Genomic DNA, 27,346 nt, shown 5'->3' with positions numbered 1-27,346 from the left:
ATTTTACAAAATTATCTGAAACACCCGGGAAGAAAGAAATGCAGAAAGAAATAACATCACGGTAGGAGTACCTCCTAACGATGTGGCTTCTCTGAGCATTTTACACCCCATTTCTATTGTTAATTTTTCAGCAGATCTTTCTTTTAATACAACCACCATCAAAAAATTCCACATAATTTACTCACAAAGGAAACACACCTGCAACTTTATTAATAACCAACTTTTTTTTTTATTAGAGCAGATACAGTTGTGAAAACTGTACATTATACATTTTGGTTTCAAGGATTATAAATAAAGGAACTCACAGGTAGGGAGTTCTTTTTCACAGCAAGAAACTTTAAATAAACAAGGTCATGTTTTATTAAGTACATTGGCAGACTTCATGTGCTGTCCAAAATGTAGAGTACAGTATAACAACCCATTAGAAAGAGCCTTTCATGTAAAATACAGCTGTGCACATTTTAGAAAAATACCAACAATTTGAGCTTTGTTTTTAAAAAAGCTTATAAATCATACACATATTTATAAATGGAACATGCTGACTTTATAAACATATCCTTTAGTTATCTGTTACCCATTATTTCCAAAGCATTACACGTTTTAAATAAACACTTAATAAGATTAAATATTTTGTTTTATTTTTTAAAAAAAATCCGCTTTCCCAGCATCAAGAGCTATGGGGTTAGGAAGGCGCAGTGAGTGTACGGAGACTGACACAGGAGCTGAAACGTTTCTTGGCTAAAAAAACGTACTTCCTAAATTTAAAAGTCAAAGCAAAATGTAAAAAATAAATAAATATACAAGTTGTAATTTTCATTTGCTCTCTTTCTGCTTTCTTCTTTATTCCATATCGGTCACACCCAGGATTCTCAATATATATTGCACTTCTGCAAGAAACACCACTGGGTTACTGCCCTGCAGGGGACAAAGCATTCAGTCCACACCTGTGCTAACCTGTGAATTGTCTCTTCTGCATTGAAAAGGTAGCAAACAAGGTAACAAGAATCTGATTAAACCATGCAGACTGTGAAAAATATTTAGGAATAGCTAGCTCCTTCTCCACGATGTAATGTCTTAACAGAGATTTAAGATACCTTTCCTCCCCTGATTTCTTTTCAAATAATTATTTTTATAAAGACCACGTAGTGTCTCTAAGTAAGCATGCGTTTGAGTAATAAAGGATAAATTATAAAACAGCAAAAAAAAAAAATCAGATTATGTCAGAATAACAAAGGACTGCAAAAGACAAATATTTAAATAAAAACGTCTAAACCTTTAAAATGTGAAATAAAATTACGAAAGGACTTTGAAGGACACGAAAGGCATAAAATCGAGAAGCAGAGGTTTAACAAAGCTTTATGCTCTACCTGAATGTATTCAACAAAAATTTAAGTTGGAGGAAAAAAAAAAAGATTAGAGCAGTTATTAATAGCATCTTGCTTAACTTTCATGGGAATTAACATAGTCACTGACAAGATTTTATTTGGTTGTAAAGTACGTCAGCAATGAAACTGAATCCTTTAAACACCGATTACTGCAATCCATGCAACACTTTGACTATACTTCTTAGAATTCTGTTGTCTTTCAGCTTTTAAAATTTAGCACCTCCTAAGTGCATAAATCATTCATCTCGGTAATGTTAAAAATATTTCAATTTTTTTCTTAGGAAGGTATAATGCCTTCACATCGCTAAATTTTCAACAGCCTGTTACAGGTTTTGGAAGACTGCATGACATGACAACAATGATGTATTGCTATCGAAATGAACACATCTTCTCTAGAATTGTGTCGTTTCTCTTCCTTGAGATGCAACAAGTGTGTTTCATCCAGCCGGGACCACACGTTGTAGAGGACTATACATCCTACTTCAATAAACGGCAAAAATGAACATAGTCGTGCACAAGCCAACGAAACGTTCTCTCCCAGAACATTCCAGGAGATGTTAAAGCAGCAGGTCACGGCATAAGACTGGTGAGTGATGCTGCTACCTATTTCTTCCAATGAGACAGGAGTGAGCGTTGGAACTGTGGCCACAGCAACACAATCCTCCGACCGCATTCCTCGGGCAGTCGCTCGTTTCCCCAGCTCCCTACTAAAAACGTCCGATGGCAAAATAGTAAGGCAGCTGTTGACTTCCATCAAGGGAAAAAAAAAAAAAATGCAGCTCCATACATTTCCAGTTTAGTCACACTCTGCTAGGACAGATGGAGTAGCCAATGCCAAGAACTTCGCCGGATGGGGCTGCTTCAGCAGATTTTAAAAAAGAATGATTATTAACTTTTGCTCTCCAACACGGCTGCGTGCTTCAGCTCCCAGAGGACCCCAAAGCCACAAAGCATTCCCAGGGGAACATGAACAGGTCCTCTGGCTGAATTTTCCAAGTGTCATCTCTTTCGCGATCCCATCCTAATTCCAAGCCTCCTTCCCTGAGTCTGAGTCTGACTGGGGTGTGCCATTTAAAGGGCTGATGACGCCACGGCAGGGAAGTGTGGGCTAACACCGCTAGTTGTCATGACTTCACTGAGGGGTCAAAACAGTTATATCATTAAGTAACTATGTTGAATCACATTCAGGCACAGCCAAAATGAAAGTGAAGGACAATATGCAGTTAAAAAAAAAAATAAATTTGAATATGGGAAAAGAACGTTAGGAACTGATTTTTATGTAGAAATTAAGGCTATTCTTACCTTTCCTAATTCCAATCAAGTTAGAAAGTGAACAAAAAGAATGGCCAACCCGATATTCAACAGCATGACAAGGACAATCATGACTGAATTAGGGCCCTGGAAATGAACAGAACAAAACAAGGCATAACATTTCCATGTTAACATCAATATGTAAACTAGCTCATAAAATCGATTACCAAAAATACAAAAAAACTCAACCCCATTGCAGTAAATATGGCATGAACAAATGACAACAGCTCCAAAAAGTATAAACTAAAAATAGCAAAGCCGTATTTAGATGGAGCCGTCTCTGCACTTTCACTATGAAATGACTCCAGTCTTGATTTAATCTAAGAAAACGACTTACAAATAATCTCAACATTCACCTCAAAACATTCGACAACAGTCTGGGCGAGAGAGAGTTTGCCACACTGGGGTCAGGAACTAATGGAAAGTGGGCATGACTTTTTGTTAAGGCATAATTTAGATGAGAAAGAATTGTTTCTTCATGAAGGCAGTTGGAAAGTAAGAATAAGATCTTTAGGATACTGAGGCCTCTCGGGAACAATTTAGGAAAACTCAAAATGAGGGTCCCTCTTTTTCCTGGTCGTATTTTTCGACACCACCACATCCTTGAAGCAAAAATTGCGAGCGGGAAGTTGAACACTTGCAGAAATTATTCTGCAGGTCTAATTCTTTACGTCTTTTCTCACAGCCACAACATTTCAGAAATCAAGTTCTATTTGATGAACTGCAGACTCCTATTTTGATAAATAAGGCTACAACAAATACCAGTTAGCCAAGGTACCCAAACTTTGTTTACTTGTTTAAACAAAAAGCAACCTTATGACCCATCTTTTCAGAGCTGCTCATGCTTGGCCATTTTTGTTGCAGAGACATGATCGTGGTATTTACTATTAAAATAGAGTCTAATTCTTAAGTAGTATTAAATGTGTTCTAAACTGGCTTTAGGTGGGTGGCGTCGGTATTTTAATTCTTATTTCACAGATGAGGACAGTTGTGTGATTTTTGGTGGGGGGTGTTAAGTAAGGAAGACTGGAACTGTCATTGGTCCACTGCTCATGTCACAAGGTCTAGAGCTTGGGTCATATACCCTTCTAGGAGGTTTCCTCCCCAGATGGGCCCACAACCTCAGAGGCAGAGGTCAGAGTGTCCTGGTCGTTGTCTATCCTGACACTTCATACTTTGTCACTTCTTGTTAAATTCTGTCTTTGTCCTAGACTGAGATCCACAGTGGCCCTGCATTGATCACCACTGTGTGCCCATGCATACGGATTGTCCAATTCATTCAGGTTTCCATTATGGACACCTACTATCATCTGGTACTTTTCCAGGTACTGTGGGTGTGGTAGTTGACCTTATGAATTCATCACCTTAAATGATGAACAGGGTGATTAGTAAAGTCAGGGTGGTTGAGAAAAGGAAGTAAACACGGGTTGAGATAGGGAGTATTAGGAAGAAGAAAAACCCTAGTTCCTAAACCCCAAGTAAACGGGAGGAAAAAGCAACATTTACTGCACGTCTTTATATACCAGGCAGTGGGCTAAGCATTTCTGGGTAGGTTATTTCTTCTTCACAGGTGATTAGGAGTTCCATTTCACAGAGCTCTGAGAGGGTAAGTTTCTTGCCCGAGGTTACTCATCCAGTTTAAACAAATTACAGAACTAAAATTAAACTTTGTCTACTTCAGAGCCCCTTTTTTTCCCCACATCCCTATTATAGCCACAGGACTTAGTTTAAAAATAATTAATTTCTAGGGGCGCCTGGGTGGCGCAGTCGGTTAAGCGTCCGACTTCAGCCAGGTCACGATCTCGCGGTCCGTGAGTTCGAGCCCCGCGTCAGGCTCTGGGCTGATGGCTCGGAGCCTGGAGCCTGTTTCCGATTCTGTGTCTCCCTCTCTCTCTGCCCCTCCCCCTTTCATGCTCTCTCTCTGTCCCAAAAATAAATAAAAAACGTTGAAAAAAAATTAAAAAAAAAATAATTTCTAATCAAGTTCTTAAAAATGGCATTTTCATCTATACCCTATGATTTCATGGTAGCAGAAAAAAACATCAAATCTTGATAGAATACAACTATTCTAGAAGAACAGTGGGTCCTAAGTTACTAGAAGGGTCCTAATCTATGTAACTCATCAATAATGATTAACCTAAAATGTATAATGTAAGAAAAATTTATACCTCAGAAAATAATTGAAATAATCTTTTAACATTGTAACTCAGCATGGAAATTAAGGAAATGCTATTACTATCACAAACTTTGATTAGATTTTGCTCAGGAGTATGTTAAGGAGTTTGGATTCACTTAACTCTTCTGAGTCAGTGGATTTAATTTATAATTCCCAAAGACCATGATATGAAAGGCAAGGAAAAGTATATGGGGTCAGAACAACATAATGTAGAGTTCAGTGTTTTATAGTGGTCCGAGGAAAAGCAGACTAACAGAGAAAGTGCCTTTGGTGAATCTAACTTCAAAAGTTTAAGGTGAGTCTGGACTTTTTACTTCCCATTTCATAAATCCGTACAAGTTCCCTGAATTTATCTTTTTGAATTGGATAGCATTTTTGGATGGATACGTATGTATATATTGAACACCTAACATATATTTATTTATCCAACTAGGACAACTCCATTTACGAAGCCATTTTTAAAGATGACCCGGTAAAGATGAGGGTGAGCCAGGCATAAAAAGTTCAAACAGCAACCAGGTGGAAAATAAATTCTGGGATGCTATGTTTAATAGGTAGATATTGAGACGTGACCTCTGTGTTCTTCAGATACCTAGGCTGGGCACGGGGTGGAAAGCTTTAAGGTGAAGTCTCATAAACATGACTGTGGTAGCCAGTTGTAGCTTAAAATAGCAAAATGAAAAAAAAAATCAGTCTTGCTTTTCAAGACTGACTGAAACAGGTGGAATAAAAGAAGCTGTAGCCGGCAAAGTGCAAGTCTTGATTGGAAGAACTTTCAGGCAGTTAGAAAAGAAAGTGTAGGACGGCAAAATGTGGAAAGAAGTTCTAGCTCAAGAAATTTACCGTTTTTCCTTCAAAAGACTATTCCTCTTTTAAAACTGTGAGAAATAGTCTGGTGAGCTACTACAGTTTATGTTAAATCTAAAACTTCTCTAAAAACGTGGAAAGCACACAATTTAGTATTAATAGCCAAGTTTTTACGTATTTACTGTTTTTAGGGTTTCAGCGTGTGTGTAACTTCAAGGGATGCCTTAAAGTTTTATAACAATTGAAAAGCAAGATTAGGTAAATTTCAAAATAGACTTGGAAGAGAGTAAATGGTAAGAAAAAGTGCAGGCAGTTCTCAGAAGGAGTCAAGATTCCTTCTTAGGAGAGACCTTGCTGGTCTGTTTGATAAGGCTGTGAAGATGTCTCTCGTAGCTCCTACAAGTTGTCAATGTTGCAAAATCCTACAAAAATGTTGGTACCACACAGAACGGTTTCCCTGGGACATTAGTCCATGTGCAACCATGGCCCATAGGAGTCACATGTTTCCTGAGAAGGGATGCTAGAGTAATCCCTTGGCATCACCTCCCTTCTCTTATTTGCTTAGTGTCAGCCTGTCCCCCAGAAGATTTTCTCTATTTCTAGAAGATCAATATCCAGGGTGATCCTGAGAATGGGTCCAAATCTATTGGAATATTTGTGAACTATTTTATGCTTTAACAACTACAGTGTTGAAACCGTAATAACCATTGTTTTTGAGCACCTATCCAGGTGCTAGGCGCTGTGCTAAGAACTGTGGAAGGAAGCACTAACTCAGTTAATCTCCTCAACAACACTATGATACCAGTGGAGAGGAGCAACTCACAGAACAGGTAGGAAACCTGCCCCAGAGCCCATGGCTGAGAAGCAACACAACTGGGATTTGAACTTAGAGAAAATCTGGCACCAGAGTCCACACCCTTAGCCACCAGCCTATACTGTCTCAGTCAATAGGCTGGTGACTAAAAGTCCAGATTCCAGTGTATCCAACCAGCCTAAAAATGGTGATTCTGACTCAAACCAGATCTCTCAGCTGCCCACCAGGAACACCGATTCAGTCTGATTTTCCGTCCAGTGTGTGCTTTATTGTGAATACTCCTATGAGCTTTCAAGTTATTTGTAAACCTCTAGCTTATACAGTGTCTATGTCAAAATTGTATGCACTATTCCTTTGTTCTAAAGGTGGTTCATTAACTACCTTTATGACGGTTTTAACTGTCAGGAAAACAGTCACCAGGAGTGTGAAAGGCAGCTTTCTGTTATTATCAGGAAAAGAAGGTTAATTGTTAAAATCTTCACAAGGAGGTGCCAAGGCACTCTTGACTTCTGGTTCCTGTCACGCACAGAGGCTGTGGAGTGCTAGGCCTCATGTACCTTAAGGTATGGAAGGGACCCTAGAGACCGACCTACCCAGCTGGAGGGTGCCCAGCTACCTCCAAGAATCAGATGGTTCTGCACAGAAGTAAAAAAGATAACTTTTTCTAAACAAGGAAGTGGTGAGTTTATCACACACTAGTAACATTTTAAAGAAAGTTTACAAGACACTGTATATGGCCTTGCATTGTTTGAATTTCACCCTTGTAAGTCCGGCAAACCAGCACTAATAGAGTTAGTCTGTTTTGAAAACCATTTATCCCCATGGAGGATGACTCTCAGGAAGTTAACGCAGTTAATCTAATTTATATTTAGATGATTAAAAAGATGAGAACTGGTGTTTGTAAATATTAGCAAAATAAACCTAAGAAACATCAAAGGTAAGTTAATAAAAAAGATGAATTTCAATTTTTTAACATTGTTACTGTTTAATTGTAAACAGTTTAACCCTGTTAAACTTAACAGACAAAAGAAAAAAAAAAAACTTACAGTGGTATTATATTCTTGTTGCCCAATTTATTAATCTGCACATTTATGGAAAAGTCTCAGAAATTACTAAGTATTGGGTCAGCTGTGGCTTCTTCCCTAAGCTACATTTAACAAGCAACACCTTTGTTCCAAAAAACATGTGACTAGGTCAAAAGATCAGTTGGTCAGCTTCCAGATTTTATAAACTCTATAGAATTTGATAAAGTATGAATTCCTTATATCATTGAACAAATAAATCTCTACATGCTTATCAAATGACATTAGCAATAATATGGTTGAAGAATTAAAAACCTTAAGTGCTCCAGACTGACAATAAAACTAGCATTTACCAGGAAACTGAAATCTCTGACAAGTCAGAAGACCAAAGCAATTTTCTCAAGTAGTTGAAAAGAAAATGTTCTAGTTGCAAAGCCTGGCTAATTGAGTAAAATCCAAACTAAGTATTTAGGGGAATAATTCGCAATAGCTAGAAAAGATGTTCTTTTTTCTTTTTTTTTTTTAAATTTTTTTAATGTTTATTCATTTTTGAGAGACAGAGCATGAGCAGGGGAGGGGCAGACAGAGACAGAGGGAGACACAGAATCTAAAGCAGGCTCCAGGCTTCGAGCTGTCAGCACAGAGCCTGACGCAGGGCTTGAACCCACAAACTGCGAGATCATGACCCGAGCTGAAGTTGGACACTCAACCGACTGAGCCACCCAGGCGCCCCAAAGATGCTGACTGGAGTAGCTTTTCCTACTCCTTCACTTTTAGTCTGTCTCTTTAGGTCTGAAGTGAGTCTCTTGTACACATATACATACAGATAGGTCTTGTTTTCCATCCATTCCTTTATGTGTTTTGTGAGGGTCAAAGCAGGGCTAAGAACCTAGTGAATGGTAGTGGAAAAGCCTCTTCCCAGCCAGGGCTCCGAGAGGTGCTGGCCCTGGTCGGGGTCCCATGACTCCTTTCTTAGCTACAGTTAAGGACTACATGTTTGTGTTTCTCCAAAATTTGTATGTTGAAACCCTACTTCCCAATGTGACGGTATTTGGAGGGGAGCCCTTTGGGAGATGGGCCCTGGGTCATGAGGGTGGGGCCCTCACGAGAAGAGACACCACAGAGTATGCTATTTCTCTCTCTCTCAGCCATGTGAGGGTACGTACAGCAAGACGGTCTACGAACCAGGAATTGGGTTCTTGCCAGACATCAAGTCTATGGCACCTTGATCTTGGGACTCCCCAGCCTCCAGAATTACAAGAAAGAAATATTGTTTAAGCCATCTAGTTTATGGCATTTTTGTTACAGCAGCTCAAACTAAGTGACCACAAAACTTACCAAGAAGTGTGTAAAGGCTTGCTAACATGTGACACACCAATAGCCCAGCTATCTGAATGATGTCTAAGGTGGGTGGCTGAGCCAGCAAGGAGGAATTTCTGCTCTGACAGTTCTTTGCTGTCTTAGGCTACAAAGATGCTAAGCTCTACCCTATACAGTCCTATGTTCATTCATCAGAACTTTCGCTAGCCGAGCTGTCATCGAGATGCAAGTTATCCTACGCCGCTACCAAAAGCGGTTCTTTTTGAAAAGAACCAAAAGAAAGAAAAAACACATCTTGCACAACTTACCGAATTGGCTTCTTTTTCCAAAGAAGGGCATGAATCGTTGCTTGCTGGATTCTTTGGTATAGCAAGTTCAGACTTCTTAGCTTTTGGCTCAGCTTTGCTTTCTTTGGCAACTGGTTTTGTCACAGATTTAGGGGGACTCCACTTGTTGGGTGATGGCTTGTGCACCAGCGCTGAGGAAGACTGGCTCGATCCTTCATCTTCCTCCATGTCTTCTGGGGGGTGCTGGGGGGCGTTCAGTTTCACGTAGTAGCCGTGGTACTGAGAATGCAGCTCCCCGTTACTGGGGTTAGGGATGTGGTGGCGGCCAGAGTACTTGGAAAGGGGCACCATGGCTCCCACCTCCTTTGTGGGAGGCTTTGACATCAAAGGCTTGTTGATGATGGCTGTCACCTGCTCATCAGCCACACTCCGTTTGTCTTGGTTGAGTCTTGCCCCTGAGCTAGGGTTCTGCTTCTTCGTGGGTTTCGGGGAGGAGGGCTGGGGAGAGTGGCTTTGTTTGGGACTTGCTTCAGGAGACCTGGGGGGTGTCGTGCCTTTGCGATAAAAATGAGGAGATTCCTTTGGTGTAGGTGGCTTTTCTGGTACTTTTTCTTCTGGATTTTCTTTAGCATCTACACCTTCCTGAAATCTCTGTTTGATATAATCTGGGCCTGGGGAAAAATTGACAACAGAAGGGAAGGTAATAAAATAAAAGCAAGGCATAAAGGCTTGTTCCTTAGGGCTATCTATATGCATTTTTTGCTAGTCAGATTAGCCATTCCTCTTGTTTCTTTTCCTTTAAAAATATTGACAAGGCTTGGATTAAGCATGAGCACACTTCATTTCCCAGGGGAAAAGATTATTTGTTGCTGAAAACGTTAACATTTACCATTATTTATACTACTGTGATAGCTATAAAAGTTAAACAGTTCTGACTTCTCTAATAATTGGATCATTCCTGCCTGCTTGCAGAACACCGAGGTGAAATTCAGGTTGATGCAGCACTGGTGATAACACCAGAATTAATCTGCATATTCAAATTATGTGGCATAATTAGAACATAGAGTACATACTCTACTAAACAGACAAGAGTCCGTTTAGTATATTAAAATATTTAAATTATTTAATAAACTGACATTTAATAAAGCGTCTACTGCGTAAGTAAGAATAGAACCTGCAGATGACATTTTTAACGCAATTTCCTCAATGGGTCATTCAAACTTCCTGGAGTCTCTTCACAGGGGCTGTAAGCATTTTCTGTAAGCATTAAAGTCCTGACAATGCAGTTGTTGTCTTTGACTCTGTAGTCCCAAGATTTTTTTTTTCTTTTTCTAAATACTTTAGGATTGTTTACAATAATCATGTTATTTTTACATATGGAAAAATCTGCCTTTCAAGAAAGTGTTGCTACTTGGACTTATTATTTTTGTTTTTTGCTTTCATTTGCATGGAGTATCTTCCTACTCTTTCCTTCATTTTCAGTCTACAGTGAGTCTCTTGTAGGCATATAGATATAAATGGGTCTTATTTTCCATCCATCCCTTTACTCTGTCTTTTGGAGCATTTAGACTATTTAAGGTAATTATTGATAGATATGTACTTACAAAAAGCTGGGATAGCAATACTTACATCAGACAAAACAAAGACTGTAACAAGACACAAAGAAGGGCATGACATAATGATAAAGGGATCAATCCAACAAGAGGATATAACAATTGTAAACATCTATGCACCCATCACTGGAACACCTGAATACATAAAGCAAATATTAACAGATATTTATTTTCTGCCTGGATGATCTACCCAAGTGGGTGTTAGAGTCTCCTACTGTTATTACATTACTGTCATTTTATCCCTTTATAAGGGAACAGTGTCTTTGAATGATACATTAGACCAGATGGACTTAACAGATTATATACAGAACATACATTCTTTTCAAGTGCACATGGAACATTCTCTAGGCCAGATCACATGTTAGGCTGCAAAACAAATCTCAATAAATTTAAGAAGATTAAAATCCTAACTGACCATAACAGTGTGAAACCAGAAATTATAAGAAAAAAAAAAAAAGGAAAAACCCACAAACATGTGGAGACTAAACAACATGCTACTAAACAACCAATGGGTCAACAAATAAAGAGGAAATAAAAAAATACACGGAGACAGATGAAAACAAAAACACAGTGATCTAAATCTTTGGGATACAGCAGAAGCACTTCTAAGAGGTAAATTTATAGCAATACAGGTTGCCTCAAGAAAGATCTCAATACAGGTTAGCAATACAGGTTACAATACCTCAAGAAAGATCTCAATCTAACCTTATACTTAAAGGAACTAGAAAAATGGAATAAAGTCCAAAGTTGGTAGAAGGAAGGAAATAATAATAAGGAAGGAAATAATAATAATAATAATAAGCAGAAATAAAGGAAATAGCGAGTAAATGTACAACAGAAAAAAATCAAACAAAACTGATAAACATTTAGCCAGACTCCTAAGAAAAATGAAAGGAAAAAATAGAAATATAGGGGGAACAACCAGCACCACACAAATATGAAAGATTAAAAGAGACTAGTACAAAAAATTATATGCCAACAAATTGGATAATCTAGAAGAAATGGATAAATTCCTAAAAACATATAATCTTCCAAATCTGAATCAGGAATAAACAGAAAATCTTTTTTCAATGTTTGTTTATTTAGAGAGAGCTTGTGCACAAGCAGGGGAGGGGCAGAGAGAGAGGGAGAAAGAGAATCCCAAGCAGGCTTAGCGCAGAGTTCTATGCAGTGCTTCATCCCACGAACTGTGAGATCATGACCTGAGCTGAAATCAAGAGTTGGACACTTAACTGACTAAGCCACCCAGGTGCCCCAAGAAGAAATAGAAAGTCTGAACATATCAATTATTAGTAATGAAATTGAAATGGTAATCAAAAAACTCCCCAAAAATAAAGTCCAGGACTAGATGCATTCAAAAGGTGAATTCTACCAAATACTTAAAGAAGACTTAATACACAGTCTCCTCAAATTTTTCCAAAAAATAGAAGGGGAAGTAAAGCTTCCAAATTTATTCTACATGGCCAGCATTACCCTCATACCAAAACCAGACAAAGACATTACAAAAAAAATACAGGCCAAAAGATATGATGCATACAGATGCAAATACCCAACAAAACATCAGCAAACTTCATTTAACAATACATTAAATGAATCATTCACCATGAGCAACTGGGATTTATTCTGGGGGATGCAAGGATGATTCAATATTTGCAGATCAATCCATGTTATATACCACATTAACAAAATGAAGGATAAAAATTGTATGATCATCTCAATAGATGAAGAAAAAACATTTAACAAAATTCATCATTTACTCATAAGAACTGCCAACAAATGAGTTTAAAGGGATCACACCTCAACATAATAAAGGCCATATATGACAAGCCCATAGCTAACATCATATTCAGTGGTGAAAAACTAAGAGCTATTCTCTAAGATCAGAAATAAGTTAAGAATGTGCATCTTGCCCCTTCTATTGAACCTAGTTCTGGAAGTTCTAGTTATATCAATCAGATTAAGAAAAAGAATTAAAGGCATACAAATTGGTAACGAAGATATAAACTTACTATTTGCAAAAGACAAGATACTATATATAGAAAACCCTAAACACTCCACCAAAAAACTATTAGAACAAATGAATTCAGAAGTTGCAGGATACAAAATTAATATACAGAAATCTGTTGTATTTTTATATACTAATAATTTGTATAGAAACATTTAAAAAAATTTTTTTGTAATGTTTACTCAGTTTTTGAGAGAGAGAGAGAGAGAGAGAGAGAGAGAGAGAATCTGAAGCAGCTTCCAGCTTTAAGCTGTCAGCACAGAGCTCAAAGTGGGGCTCAAACTCACAAACCGCGAGATTGTGACCTGAACTGAAGTCGGACGTTTAACCGACTGGGCCACCCAGGCGCCCCTATTAACAATTTCTAACAAAGTGGCAGAAAGAAATTAAGAAAACAATTGCATTTACAAGTGCACCAAAAACATTGATTAAAGAAACTGATAACACAAGGGAAAGATATTCCATGCTCATGGGTGGGAAGAATTAATATTGTTAAAATAACCATAGTATACAAAGCAATCTATAGAATCGATGCAATCCCTATCAAAATAACAATAGCATTTTTCACAGAACAAGAATAACCCTAAAATTTGTTCAGAACCACAGAAGACCTTGAATATTCAGCCAAAAACAATCCTGAAAAAGAACAAAGCTGGAGGTATCACAATTCCAGATTTTGAGATACACTACCAAAGCTATAGTAATCAAACAGTATTGTACTGGCACAAAAATATATTACTGGAACAGAATAGAGAGCCCAGACATCCATGCTTATATGGTCAACTAATCTATGACAAAGGAGGCAAGAATATAGAGTAAGGAAAAGACAGTTCCTTCAATAAATGGCTGTTGGAAAAACTGGATGACTACAAGCAAAAGAATGAAACTAGACCATTTTCTTACACCATACACAAAAATAAAAACAGATTAAAGACCTAAATGTGAGACTTGAAACCATAAAGCTCCTAGAAGAAAACATAGGCAATAATCTGTTTGGCATCAGCCTCAGCCAACACTTTTCTAGGCAAGAGAAACAAAAGCAACAATAAACTATTGGGACTACACCAAAATAAAAAGCTTTTGCAAAGAAGAAATGAACAAATCAAAAAGGCAACCTACTAAAACTGGAAGAGGATACTTCCAAATGATATATCTAATGAGGGGTTAATGTCCAAAACATAGAAAGAACTTATGCAACTCAACTCCCCAAACACCACAATCTGATTAAAAAATGGGTAGAGGACCTGAACAGACATTTTCCCAAAGAAGACATACAGATGGCTAAAAGACACTTGAAAAAATGCTCAGCAACACTAATCATTAGGGAAATGCAAATCAAATCCACAGTCACTTTACATCTTTCAGAATGGGTGGTATCAGAAAGACAAGAAGTAAGCATTGGTGAGAATGTGGAGAAAAAAGGAATCGTTCCGCACTGTTGGTGGAAACATAAATTGGTGTAACCACTGTGGAAAACACTATGGAGGTTCCTCAAAAAATTAACAACAGAAATACCATATGATTCAGTAATTCCACTACTGGGTATTTACCCATAGAAAATGAAAATACTAATTTGAAAAGATATATGCACCTCTATGTTCACTGCAGCATTACTTACAATAACCAAGATATGGAAGCAACCCAAGTGTCCCTTGATAGATGAATGGATAAAAACGTCATATATATAAATACTGAAGTATTACTCAGCAATGAAAAATAAGATTTTTGACATTTGTGATAATATGGATGGACCTATAGGATATTATGCTAAGTGAAATAAGTCCACATGAAATACCACATGATTTCACTTACATGAGGAATCTAAAAAGCAAAACAAACAAAAATATGGAGATTTGTCTTCATAAATATGGAGAACTAACTAATGGTTGCCAGAGGGGAGGAGGGTGTGGGAGGGGCAAAATGGGTGAAGGGGAGTGGGAGATACAGGTTCTTGTTGTGGATAATCAGCCACTCTCATCTCCTGAGGTGAAGTCAAGGTCACAGAGTGCAGGTGGCCCTTTTCTCTGCAAACAGGCAAGAGCTGACAACAGCATCTCTTGAGTAAATAGGGAGAAACCACCCCACCAATTTGTTTACAGAAATTGGCATCTGTTCACTTTCCTTCCTGTCCTCCACTTCCATCCCTCACACCAAACTTAAAGGATTTACAGAGGAGCTTAAGAACAATTATCCTTAATACTTAAAATACATACTGTCCACTTAGACTTTTAATTGCTCTTCCTGTGCTGAGTAGTAACTTATTGTTATGAGACTATGTACTATTTATACAAGGTATTTCCCAAAGTTTAAAGCCTCACCAAAATCTTAGGAAGCAGGCATTATTATCCCAATCTGCTGATGTGAAAATAGCTATAGTAGCTAAAAACCTAAAATCACATAGCTCCTGTGTTTCCTTAAGACAAAATGTAATTCAACATATAATGTAGTATCTTAAGCCAAGAAATGACAATTCCCAAGGATCCACAATTACAGGTTATATTCAGGGGTGAAAACATAGCAAACAGCATTATCCCACTTTCCATCCTCCAGAAGTCTGAAGGATGCAAACTTCCCAAATAGGATAAAATCCTATGTCACCAATTGTGCTTTCTTCTCTAAACCTGATAAGCTCCCTCAAAGGCTACCATCCCTTTTAAACTTGGCAATTTTCGGGGTGCCTGGGTAGCTCAGTCAGTGAAGTGTCTGGCTCTTGATTTCAGCTCAGGTCATGATCTCATAGTTCGTGAGATCAAGCCCCACGTGGGGAACTGTGCTTAGTGTGCTTGGGATTCTCTCTCCTAACTCTCTGCCCCTTCTCTCTCTCAAAATAAAATTAAAAAAAAAAATAATAAATTTGGCAATTTTCTTTGAAAGTATGAATTCCTGGCCCAGAAAAGGTATCTCAGTGGAGCAAAGAGAAAGGGGGATCTGCAAATCCCTCAAAAGGTGAGATCTTCCTGTTTCTGAATTCTTTCTTGGTGCTGTGACCAGCACATACCTCCACTAAGAGAAAGAAGTGGCAGTGGCACCAGAAAGTGACCTTTCATCAACAGATTTGCCCCTATTTCAAAAAACCCATTAGGATCATTTACGCTGGTGTTTCATGGAGAAAGAACCTCATTATTCTATGGCAGATTTATTTTTTTATAAAACCCCTCCTACCCTCCTGTGATAAGGGATATTATCTGATAGAGTTTGAGGCAGTGTGCTCCTTACATACTTTTTCTCTGACTCCTTATACTCAAAATTTCATCAGAGTTGGTTGGTTTTATATGTACTTCACTGTTATTCAATTTTACAGCATTATGGAAATAGAGAAATTACAAAGTACATTTATTTTTATTTTTTTAATATTTTATTTATTTTTGAGAGAGAGAGAGAGAGGCAGAGGATGAGTGGGGGAGGGGCAGAGACAGAGGGGGAACAGAGGATCTGAAGCAGGCTCTGTGCTGATAACAGTGAGCTTCATGTGGGGCTCGAACTCATGAACCATGAGATCATGACCTGAACTGAAGTCAGATGCTCAACTAACTGAGTTGACTGGGTACTCAACACCCAGGTGTCCCACAGAGTTCTTTTAATGTCTTCAATCTAAGGGGTACAAGCAAAAGTTATTTTTGCAAATCTAAAGATCAAATCTAAAGTTAATATTTAACTTAAATAGCCATACAGAAGAGAGTGGAGAAAAAACAGACTCTGGCAAACACGATTGCTTATACATTCTTAAAGTTGTGAGGAAAAGATACAGAGTCACTTAACCATGAGAAATAAAGCTGTCACAAAGCCCATGTGCTTCATTTGGAAAATATGAGACCGTAACAGTGCAGCTTACAAATTTAGGATTTATCCAAATTTGTAAGGAAGAAATAAACTGTCACTATTTGCAGATAACATGATACTATATATAGAAAATCCTAAGGGGTCCACCAAAAAACTATCAGAACTAGTAAATGAATTCAGTTAAGTTGCAGGTTACACAATATACAGAAATATATTGTGTTTCTATATACTAATAATGAAGTAGCAGAAAGAGAAATTAAGACAAGAATCACATTTACAACTGCATCAAAAAGAATAAAATACCTAGGGGTAAATTTAAGCAAGGAAGTGAAAGACCTATACTCTGAAGATTATAAGACACTGAGGAAAGACACTGAAGGTGATACAAATGAAAAGATATCCCATGCTCATGGACTGGAAGAATTAGTATGATTAAAATGTCCATACTGCCCAAAGCAATCTACATATCCCTATCAAAATACCAATAGTATTTTTCATAGAACTGGAATAGTCCTTAAATCTGTATGGAACCACAAAAGACTTCAAATAGCTAAAGCAATCTTGAAAAAACAAACAAACACCAGAGGCATCACAATCCCAGATTTCAAGCTATACTGCAAAGCTATATAGTAGGCAAAACAGTATGGTATAGGCACAACAAGAAACACATAGATCAAGGGAACCGAATAGAGAGCCCAGAATTGTACCTATGCTTATATGGTCAGTGTAGGATAAAGAAGGCAAGAATATACAATAAGGAAAAGACAGTCTGTTCAATAAATGGTGTTGGGGAAACTGGCCATCTACATGCAAAAGAATGAAACTGGATGACTGTCTTATACAAGACACAAAAATAAACTCAAAATGGTTTAAAGACCCAAACATCAGATCTGAAACTATAAAACTAATAAAACAGGCAGTAAGCTCTTGGGCATTGGCCTTAGCAAAGGTTTTCTAGATCTGTCTCCTGAGGCAAGGAAAACAAAAGCAAAAATAAAATATTGGGACTTCACCAAAATAAAAATCTTTTTCATAGAGAAAGAAACCATCAACAAAATGAAAAGGCAGCCTACTGAATGGGAGAAGATATTTCCATATGATATATCTGATTAAGGGGTTAATTTCCAAAATATATAAAGAACTCCTACAACTCAACACCAAAACCCCAAAATAATCTGATTAAAAAATGGGCAGAGGACCTGAACAAACATTTTTCCAAAGAGATATATAAATGGCCAACAGACACACGAAAAGATGCTCAATATCACTAATGATCAAGGAAATGCAAATCAAAACCACAATGAGATGTCACCTCACACCAGTAGGAATAGCTAGCTAGTATCAAAAAGACAAGAAATAATAAATGTTGAAGGTATGGAGAAAAAGGAACCCTTGGGGTACTTGGGTGGCTTAGTTGGTTAATAAGCATCTGACTGTTGACTCTGGCTCAGGTCATTTCCTGGTTCGTGAATTTGAGCCCCACACTGGGCTCTGTGCTGACGGTACAGAGTCTGCTTGGGATTCTGTCTCCCTCTCTGCCCCTATCCTACTTGCTCTCTAGTTTTCTCTCTCTCTCTCTCTCTCTCTCTCTCTCTCTCTATCAATCAATCAATCAATAAATGGAACTCTTGTGCACTGTTGGTGGAAATGTAAATTGGTGCAGACACTGTGGAAAACAGTACAGACATTCGTCAAAAAATTAAAAGTAGAAATACCATACACTACAGTAGTAATCCCACTACTGGGTGTTTGCCACAAGAAAAGAGAAACACTAATTCAAAAAGTTTACTGTATGTTTACTGTAGCATTTACAATAGCCAAGATGTGGAAGTAACCCAAGTGTCCATTTATATATGAATCAGTAAGTAATATGTGGTACAAACACACACACAGAGGAATATTACTCAGCCATAAAAAAGAATAAGATCTTGCCATCTGTGACAACAATGGACAGACCTAGTGAGTATTTTGCTAAGTGAGGTAAGTCAGAGAAAGACAAATACCATATGATTTGACTTATATGTGGAATCTAAAAAACAACACACAAAAAAGAACAGAAATAGATTCATAAATCTATGAAAAGAACTGGTGGTTGAGAGGGCATTGGTGAGATAGGTGAAGGGGATTAAGAGGTAAAAACTAAATAAATCAAGGGGATGGACATGACGGCACAGGGAATATAGTCAATATTATAGTAACACTGTAATAACTTTGATGGTAACTACACTTAAGGTGAGGCTTACAGAATGCATAGGATGGTCATATCAATCACAGTGTTGTACACCTGACACGAACACTGTATGTCAAGTTTATGACAAAAAAAAATTACTAGAGTGGTGGACGTACATTCTAGGGCCTACTTTACATCTTAAAAAAATTCTCAACTTTACTATGCATTCATAAATGGCTAGGTAAGAAAATAAATGTACTGTAAAGCAGTGGCTCCCTATTTGCTGCCTATCAGAGGCACCTGGGATATGATTCCCAGAGACTTTGAATAACTATGAAGTGCAGCCTTGAAATCTTGATGTGTCACAAATGCTCCAGGTGATTCTAATGTACCCAGATACAGCCATTTAACAGCATGCCAAAAAAACCCCCAAAACAAACAAAAAAAACATTGACTAGAGATGGACCTAACTCCAGCCTTACATGATTACATCCAGCTGGCAATGGTTCCAACATGGTGTAGTCATGTGGAGACTGGCCAGGAAGGAGGATATACAGTTAGATTTTCTAGAGTGAGATTAAATGCTTTTTTAAACAAGACATATAATGCAGAGGACAGAAGTTTTTCCTGGACTATCTTCTTGGAAGGCATGTGTTGCGCTTGCTACTTGTTCTGTGGAGTAATGTGTGTCAGGCAGGGCCACACCAGCGACACAGGATTGAGGAGCCACAGTAGTTCATTAAAAAGACTGGTCAGGGGGCACCTGAGTGGCTCAGTCGGTTAAATGTCCAACTTCGGCTCAGGTCATGATCGCATGGTTCGTGAGTTCGAGCCCTATATTGGGCTGTGTGCTGACACAGCTCAGAGCCTGGAGCCTGCTTTGAATTCTGTGTCTCCGTCTCTCTCTGCCCCTCCCCTGCTCATGCTTTGTTTCTCTAAAATAAATAAACATTAAAAAAAATTAAAAAAAGACTTGTCAGAATATTTCCAGGAAGGAAAATTAGGATACATGTAGACAGTTGTTGCAGTAAGCATTTTCATCTATTTTTACAGACCGTATCTATGAATCCTGAGGGACTCTTCCCCCACCCCAGGGATTCATATGAGGAAGAAGTCAGATACAGGCCACACGACATCAAACAACATTCAGCACATGTCATCCACCAACACTGAGAGGTTACTTGCTACAGTTGGCATGGAGGCCCTGAACAGATACGGCAGATGGTAACAGCAGGGTATGCACCTAGTTCCTCACAGGTGAGCTGTGGATGGCTGGGTATGGGCAGAAGCAGTGCCATGAAGATTCCCCCAAACAAATGCCTGCAAGGACCGGGCGGATAGCAAATGCTTTATGGCAACGTCAGAAGTCATTAAATAGAAATCAGGTATTTTCTATGGAGACTGCCAATCAGTAAAGATTGGAAGATTCTAAACAGATTACATAAGTGGTAGCAGGATTACTTTTATATTCTATGTGGAAAGAACACCCGTTTCCTACAGGACTTCAGAGTCCCATCCTTAAAAACACTGCTACTTCTTTGAACGTAGCCATGGCGCTCTTGTCTGCAGGCTGTGGTACGTCCATTCCACTGCCTTGCGCAGGGCTGGCTCTTAGCACATGCTTGTGGAACCGAACATACTGAAATGAGTAAGCAGTAAGAATAACCAAACTCATGAATTATTAATTTCATGTCAACTAATAGATCATTTTTAAAATATTTGAGAGAGAGAGAGAGAAAGAACACACAAGCAGGGGGAGGGGGAGAGACAGGAGAGAGAGTACCAAGCAGGCGCTGTGCTGTCAGCACAGAGCCTGACATGGGGCTCGAACTCATGAACGATGAGATCATGAACCAAGCCAAAATCAAGAGTCAGATGCTTAACTGACTGAGCCATCCAGGCATCCTGTATTTCCCTTTTGCTATGAAAACAGTTACTCTGAAATCTGGGTTTTGGAAAGTGAGTTTAGAAGTCATCTGTTTCAGGATACTTCCCTTTTCTTAACCAAAAATACTACATATTAATGATAAGCATAGACCATTAAATAATGAAAATATGCTTTGATTTCTAAAGATTTATCATTCATACCACAAACGTGACCTTAGTTTAACCCTGGCTCATAATAACCTAAAGACTTCACTTTTACTTTAAATAATGTACAGAGTGTATGTGTGTGCACATACATGCTATTATGGACTGAATGTATGTATCTCCCGCAATTCATATGCTGAAGCTCCAACCCCCAATGTGTTCGTATTTGGAGGTGCGGCTTTTGGGAGGTAAGTAGGTTTACATTGGGTTATGAAGGTGAGACCTTCATGATAGTATTAATGCCCTTATTATTATTATTATTATTATTATTATTTTGGTTTATTTATTTGGAGAAAGGGACAGGAGAACATGGGCAGGGAAGGGGCAGAAAGAGAGGGAGACAGCATTCCAAGCAAGCTCCACACAATCAGCATTGAAGCTCCACGTGGGGCTCAACCCCATGAACCACAAGATCATGACCTGAGATGAAATCAAGAGTCAGACACTCAACTGACAGAGCCACCCAGGCACCCCAGTGCCCTTATTAAAGAGGAAGAGAAACCACAGTTCTCTCTCTGCATACACATGTATCCAGGAAAGGCCATGTGAAGAGAGGGAGAAGAAGGCCATCTGTAAGCCAGGTCGATGGCTCTCTACCAGAACCCAACCATACTGGCACTGTGATCTTGGACTTCCAGTTTCCAGAACTGTGAGAAATAAATGTCTGTTGCTTAAGCCACCCAGTCTGTGGTATTTTACTTTGTTATAGCAGCCGGGCTGACTAATACACATGCTTAAACACAGGAAGGCAAAACTTGCTGAGGATGTTGCCTAGGGAATAAGCTGGCAATCTCTTTTTTTTTTTTTTATTTTTATTTTTTTAATTTTTTTTTTCAACGTTTTTATTTATTTTTGGGACAGAGAGAGACAGAGCATGAACGGGGGAGGGGCAGAGAGAGAGGGAGACACAGAATGGGAAACAGGCTCCAGGCTCCGAGCCATCAGCCCAGAGCCCGACGCGGGGCTCGAACTCACGGACCGCGAGATCGTGACCTGGCTGAAGTCGGACGCTTAACCGACTGCGCCACCCAGGCGCCCCTAAACTGGCAATCTCTTAAGAGGGCTCAAAGCAAATATGTTTACCACATTCTGGGGCAGTGTTTTTCAGTCTTTTTTTTAGCCCAGTCACTCCCACAATTGATAAAAATATAAGTTTTACACCTTACTTAATATCACTTGGAATTAAAAACAAAGTAAGCATCTTGATGGAAAGGAAATGGAAACAGTGGGACAAAGAACCACCACATAGTTTCCCAGTCATCCTCCCCTCCACTTCCCTAGCGGTCATGCAAAATTCTCATCTCAGCTTTCCTGGCTTAGAAACCCAATTTCATCAGCACTTTGAAGTAGAGCCATCCCCTGGGGCAGAATCACATCACCAGAGCTCACAATCCTGATGTATAACACCAGAAGGTCAAGTCATTAGTTCACAATGGGCAATGTAAACACGACACAGGCCAAGGGGCTTACACCGGAACGCCAGTGCATGCTGTTCCTGATGGTAGACCTCCGTGACAAGCTCACCCGAAATGAGAAGGTTACAGTGAGCGTGGACTCAGGACAAGACGCATGAGATCAATCAAATATCTACAGGCATCAGGCTGAGCAGGGCTGATGCATCCATTTCCCCAGTCGGATGATCTTGCCAATAAGGCCATACACGGTTGGCCACAGTTCCCTGCATCCTGACCCATAACACAAACGTCCCTGCCAGTTCCACTGCAATACTCCAAGGTTCTGGCCACAGCTTCTCTGTCCTCTGGACAGTGTTTGGGTGGGCTTTGCCAATTTTTGCCCCTGTGGCGGCTTCTTTTTTTTTTTTTTCTATACTACTTTGGGTGGCCAATTGTTTAGATGTTTTAATACACTTAGGTTACAAAGAAATCTTGCTGTAATACAGCTGTGCTATTACTTATGCTCACTTTGTATATCTTTGTGCAGCATCACAGGCTCATTTTAAAATTTCACTCTCAGAGGGAACTCTCTTTTCTAAGTTCCTGGGGGATGCCTTGCTGTGCCGCTCACACACGACAGTGTAGGTTTCTGTGTGTGTACACGTGCAATTATCTACACGTACATTCACATACCTCCACAGGTATGCTTTCTGTTACTCATTAGAACTTAACCCTTTGAGTGACAAAGCCATCCCACATGCTCCTATTTTCCCCTTAGTTTTTAACTGAACTGTAGAATAATGTGGTTTTGAACTAAAAGCATTCGGCTTAACTAAGATGGTAAATATCTGAAAATACTGCCTGCTCCTGAGAAAGTGTTCAAAGTGTAAGCTACAACAGACCTCCTTTATTCCAGGGCCAACAGCTTCTATGTACGACAAATGCGTTTCAAACAATGGAAATATTTATATCTAAGATATGTGAATTAAATGAGCAGCCTGACTTAGAAAAAGGACTTGAAAGCCCTTTTAGAAATGTCTATCTGATTTGATCACCCTATAAATGCAGAGTGGAAAGCTTGAGTTATGCTCCCTTGAGAAGATCAATAATACTTAGTACAGAAAAGGCTTTCTATCCAGCTGCTGAAGGAAGAGTTGGCTATGGGTCAAAGGGGATTGCAGCCTTCCCCTTAGCTCTTGTCTCCAATAGACCCGTTGTCATCTCGTGCTACTGTGATGTATTCATTACTGATGGACAACTTGCGTGTATGAAGCTGGCATGTTAGCTCCGAGGCTGGAATTACATTTTCCCACAATATTTTTTTTCCCTCCAATGCTTTTATGCCATAAAAGGCTTTTAAAACCATTTAGTCTGGGCAACTGAGATGACCTTCAGTATCATTTACCTCTTGGTAACACCTAACAGAAATCTATTGGGACGCTATTCCCCGGGAGAATTAACAACAGACAACAATACTAAGTTTGTCTGCTTTCCAAGTAGCTCCAGCCCAGGGCTCCTCCATGAAGCGGCACTAGCTCCTGACTGCTGAGCTGCTTCCCAATGGCAGGGTCACTGGGGAGGGCAAAGGACGGTCCCTCCTGGGTGGCTGAACTCTGTCTGCAGCTCTCACACCAACAGGTAGTGACTGACGTACTTAGGCACTAGAGAAGTGTGAGTTCATTTCACACCAGAACATAGTTTATTCCTAGCAGCGGTCACTGCAATGAGCAGAGTTTCCCTTTCTTAGAAATATATGCATGTATTAAATGGCTGAAATCTCATCCAGAGGTTTAAAAAGGAGGCACATGAAAGAAAACCCCCACGACTGTGGCTGTCTCCCTGGAGGTGAACTACTACAGAAGGTACTCTGACAGCCCTAGTGCTCAGCGGCTAGACTGGGCCCCTCTCCATTCTCCTAGAAGAACAGGGTCTTCTCAACCCAGCCTTTTACCTGGTCCTCATTCTTCGTAGGAAAAAAAAATCACCATGTCCCTCATTCTCATTCCTCCATCCTTTATTACAGCCAAGTTTGTAGCTTTGGTATGCATCTTGTTATTCTGTGCACTTGGACCTGCCCTGTTCATTTAGTTACGGTGCCCTGTGGGCTCCAGGATTCTAGGACGTTTATTGGAAGCAAACATGGATTGAACACCTGTGTTGTGCAGGCTGCTTGTTTTCCAGCTTAACAGAAACCAGTGTGGAAAGATTCTTTACCAAGAAACTATAAATTGTGATACTAAGAAATTTAAAGCATTGATTTTGATCCCTTCATCTAGAAATCTGTTGCCCCTCCAATCACTAGGGAGTTGTGGGTTCTAAAACAATGAAGAAACATATAAAAAAGAGGCGAGCATTATAGAAAGGGATAGAAACAATGTACTACGAAACCACTAAAAGGGACTTAAATATTTAAACCTACTGCAAATATTCGTATATTGCTATTTTAAGACATTTGAGAGATAGATGATCTGGATTGATTTTTTTTGAGGTTATTTTAATTTCTTCTACTATGACCTGGAATTTCCTCTTAATCTGTGCAAATTAACCTGTTTTTAAGTGATTTACTTCCTTACCTAACCACAGTCCTTTGAACTTTAGTTCAAGTATATTAAAAAAATTAGTCACACACACACAAAAAAATTAGTCACAGTAGTTACTAGCTCATTTCTTTACTACTGCTAACGGTATTGTTATACGTGCCTCTTATTTTGGAGTATTTGTTACAACATCTGCAGTGGTCACTAACACACTAACACCGTTTCTTAGAATCAGATGCTTCTTTTAGGTTCCCATTTCATTTACTGCTGTCAGCTCCAAGTTTGTGGCCTAGGAGTCGGGAGGCAGGAAGAGAGAGACACTGGGCAATAAGCCAAATCTCCAGCACTAACACTCAGACTTCAAATACTTAGGACTTTTTGTACCTACTTGTTTTGTAGTACTGCTGGTATTCACGAGGCATAGACCTTTAAGGAGGAAAAAAAAAAAAAAAAAAAGGAAACCAGAGGCAATACCCCTACCTCTCCCATCACTGGACAACAGTCTCACCTGGTTGGTAGAAGTCCGGCGACAGCTCCCTGGCCACAGCTCTTGCGATGTCACACTCCTGGCGGGCAGCCTGAGCTGCCTGGTCAGCGGCGTCAGCTTTCGCTCGTGCGTGTGCGGTCCTACACGGAGCACAAAGGGCGAGTCAGCAAGGGCGGCACCTTGTTAATCACACACGGACATGCAAGCTGTCTACGGTCTGGGGAGGAAAATGCTGTGATCGTGGTCACATGCCTCCAACTGCAAGTTTTATGGTCATATTGTGAGAGATCAATGACGACGACATGGATGAAACCACCCGTATATTGCCTCAGTCCTTTCAAGGGAAATGAAAAGGGTGAGCAAGTTCTGTGCAGCTTGATGCAAAGCCTGGTTTTCAAAACACGGGATCAAATCTCCTGCTGACTCCTGCTGACTGATCAAATCTCCCCTGCTCCAAACCATGGAGAGTAGAGTTAGAGCTTATGAATATATAGTGTTCGTGAATTTAATTTCCTATGGTAGAATCAAAATAAGAATTTGATCGACAAGGGTCTGCCCGATAGCATGCTGGAAAAGTAATTCTGGAAAAAAGTAGTAAAACTCTTTATTTGTGGCACTGATTACCTACCCCCTCCTTGACCAACTGAAGCGACCAATGTGATGTCACTGAATGTGTAGCTGGGGAGACACGCACACAATGGGCTCTCACCAGCCTGTAGAAGCAGAGCACAGAATGTGCTCTTAGGAATGTGCTCTGGAGGTTCTAAGGAGCCCATTTAACTTTATGTAGGTTTTTGTGTGAGACAAGGAGACAGAGTTGGGGAGGAAGAAACAGATATCTTTCAATCTTCTACCTGCCCCTTGGCCCATCCTCAACTGACAAAACCTCTTCTCTTTCCAGAGGACTAGGGTGAGGGAGAAGGCAGCTGGGTAGAGAATGGCGGGGGTGGGGTGGGGTGGGGTTCTTATGGCAAGGCAGGAGAACTGATGTCCACCTGCCCAAGCAGAGAGGATTTAGAGGGCAAGACGGGGAACTCTGGGTCATCTCCTTCCAAAGATCTTGTCCAGTTAGTATTTAGATGATAGTCATGGGCATCTATTTCTTAGAATTCTGTTAACCTTCCATCCTATTTTACTAGCACCAGGCAGGGCTGTAGATAACTAGTAGTAAAAGCTAAATGAAAGTCTGAAAGAGGTGCTTGTGCTTATTTCAGAAACAGCAGGAGACGAAAAGTTGGGAAATAGCATTGTGCCCTAGCAGTTCTTAGTGGGGAAAATGCAGGTGGCAGCTGGTGCAGGCCAGCTGGGACTAGCTGCAGGAAGGACGTGGGGAAGATGGGGTCTGACCTGAGACGGGGGTGGGGGCTCACTGGCAGGAGGTCCCGTTCTCAAATTCTCCCAACTACCTCCTCTCATTCTGTGTCCTCAGGGGACCCCCTCACTCCTCCGCAGGACTTAGCGAAGCTTGGAGGCTGGCTGTACTAGGATGTAAGCTTCCCAAAGACTGGGATTTTACATTTCTGGTTCTCTGCTAGATTCTCAATGTGTACAACACTGCCTAGCACACAGGGTTTATTGGGGGCTCATTTTATGAAGGATTGAATGATGCTTCCTTAGGAACATCTGGGTAGTTGCTTAAAAATGAACAGATTGACACAGCCATAAAAGCCAGTAAGAAGATCAGTGGTGGCCAAGGCTTCAGGGCAAAAGTGGGGGAGGAATGAAGAGGTGGAACACAGGAGAAACTGAGGGCAATGAAACTACTCTGTATGACATGTGACATTATGCATGTGTCAAAACCCACTAAAGAAGAGTAAGCTCTAACGTCAACTATGGACTTTAGATAATATGTCAATACTGGTTCAACCGTACCAAACGTACTTCTCCTGCAAGATGTTAATAATAGGGGAAACTGTGGGTGTGGGGAGAGGAGGTATATATACATGGGAACGAACTCCATGCTTTCTGCTCAATTTTTCTATAAATTTAAAACTGCTCTAAAAAATAAAATTCACCAATTAAAAATGAATGGATCAACTTCCAATCATCAAAATTGTTATTTCTGAATCACAGAGGACATTTTAGGTTATAAGGGACCATGAAATGGAAACAAAATTAACGGTTAGTCCCCATGTTGAGTCTGAGAA

The 27,346-nt window shown here is 39.6% G+C and overlaps 1 protein-coding gene and 1 long non-coding RNA gene across 2 annotated transcripts in view; one reads left to right on the top strand and one right to left on the bottom strand.

The window, feature by feature from the left end:
- Positions 1–205: 205 nt before the first annotated feature.
- JPH1 (junctophilin 1) overlaps positions 206–27,346 on the bottom strand; it is an 84,745-nt gene continuing 57,604 nt past the window's right edge. Inside the window, 6 exon segments of the mRNA XM_040487564.1 lie at positions 206–877; positions 880–887; positions 2,688–2,726; positions 2,729–2,783; positions 9,144–9,793; positions 25,221–25,339. Of these exon segments, the coding sequence (XP_040343498.1) occupies positions 683–877; positions 880–887; positions 2,688–2,726; positions 2,729–2,783; positions 9,144–9,793; positions 25,221–25,339 (1,066 nt within the window). The 3' untranslated portion in view covers positions 206–682.
- LOC121038107 (uncharacterized) lies at positions 6,386–25,147 on the top strand. Its single transcript, XR_005794162.1, has 3 exons — positions 6,386–6,509; positions 19,744–19,947; positions 25,112–25,147. It is a non-coding gene; the product is annotated as an uncharacterized LOC121038107 (long non-coding RNA).

This window comes from Herpailurus yagouaroundi, unplaced genomic scaffold (genome assembly GCF_014898765.1).
Source record: "Herpailurus yagouaroundi ecotype Mexico unplaced genomic scaffold, PumYag 165, whole genome shotgun sequence".
NCBI classification, from domain to species: Eukaryota; Metazoa; Chordata; class Mammalia; order Carnivora; family Felidae; genus Herpailurus; species Herpailurus yagouaroundi.
Note: the sequence above shows the minus strand (reverse complement) of the source record. Positions and strands in the feature narration are given on the sequence as shown.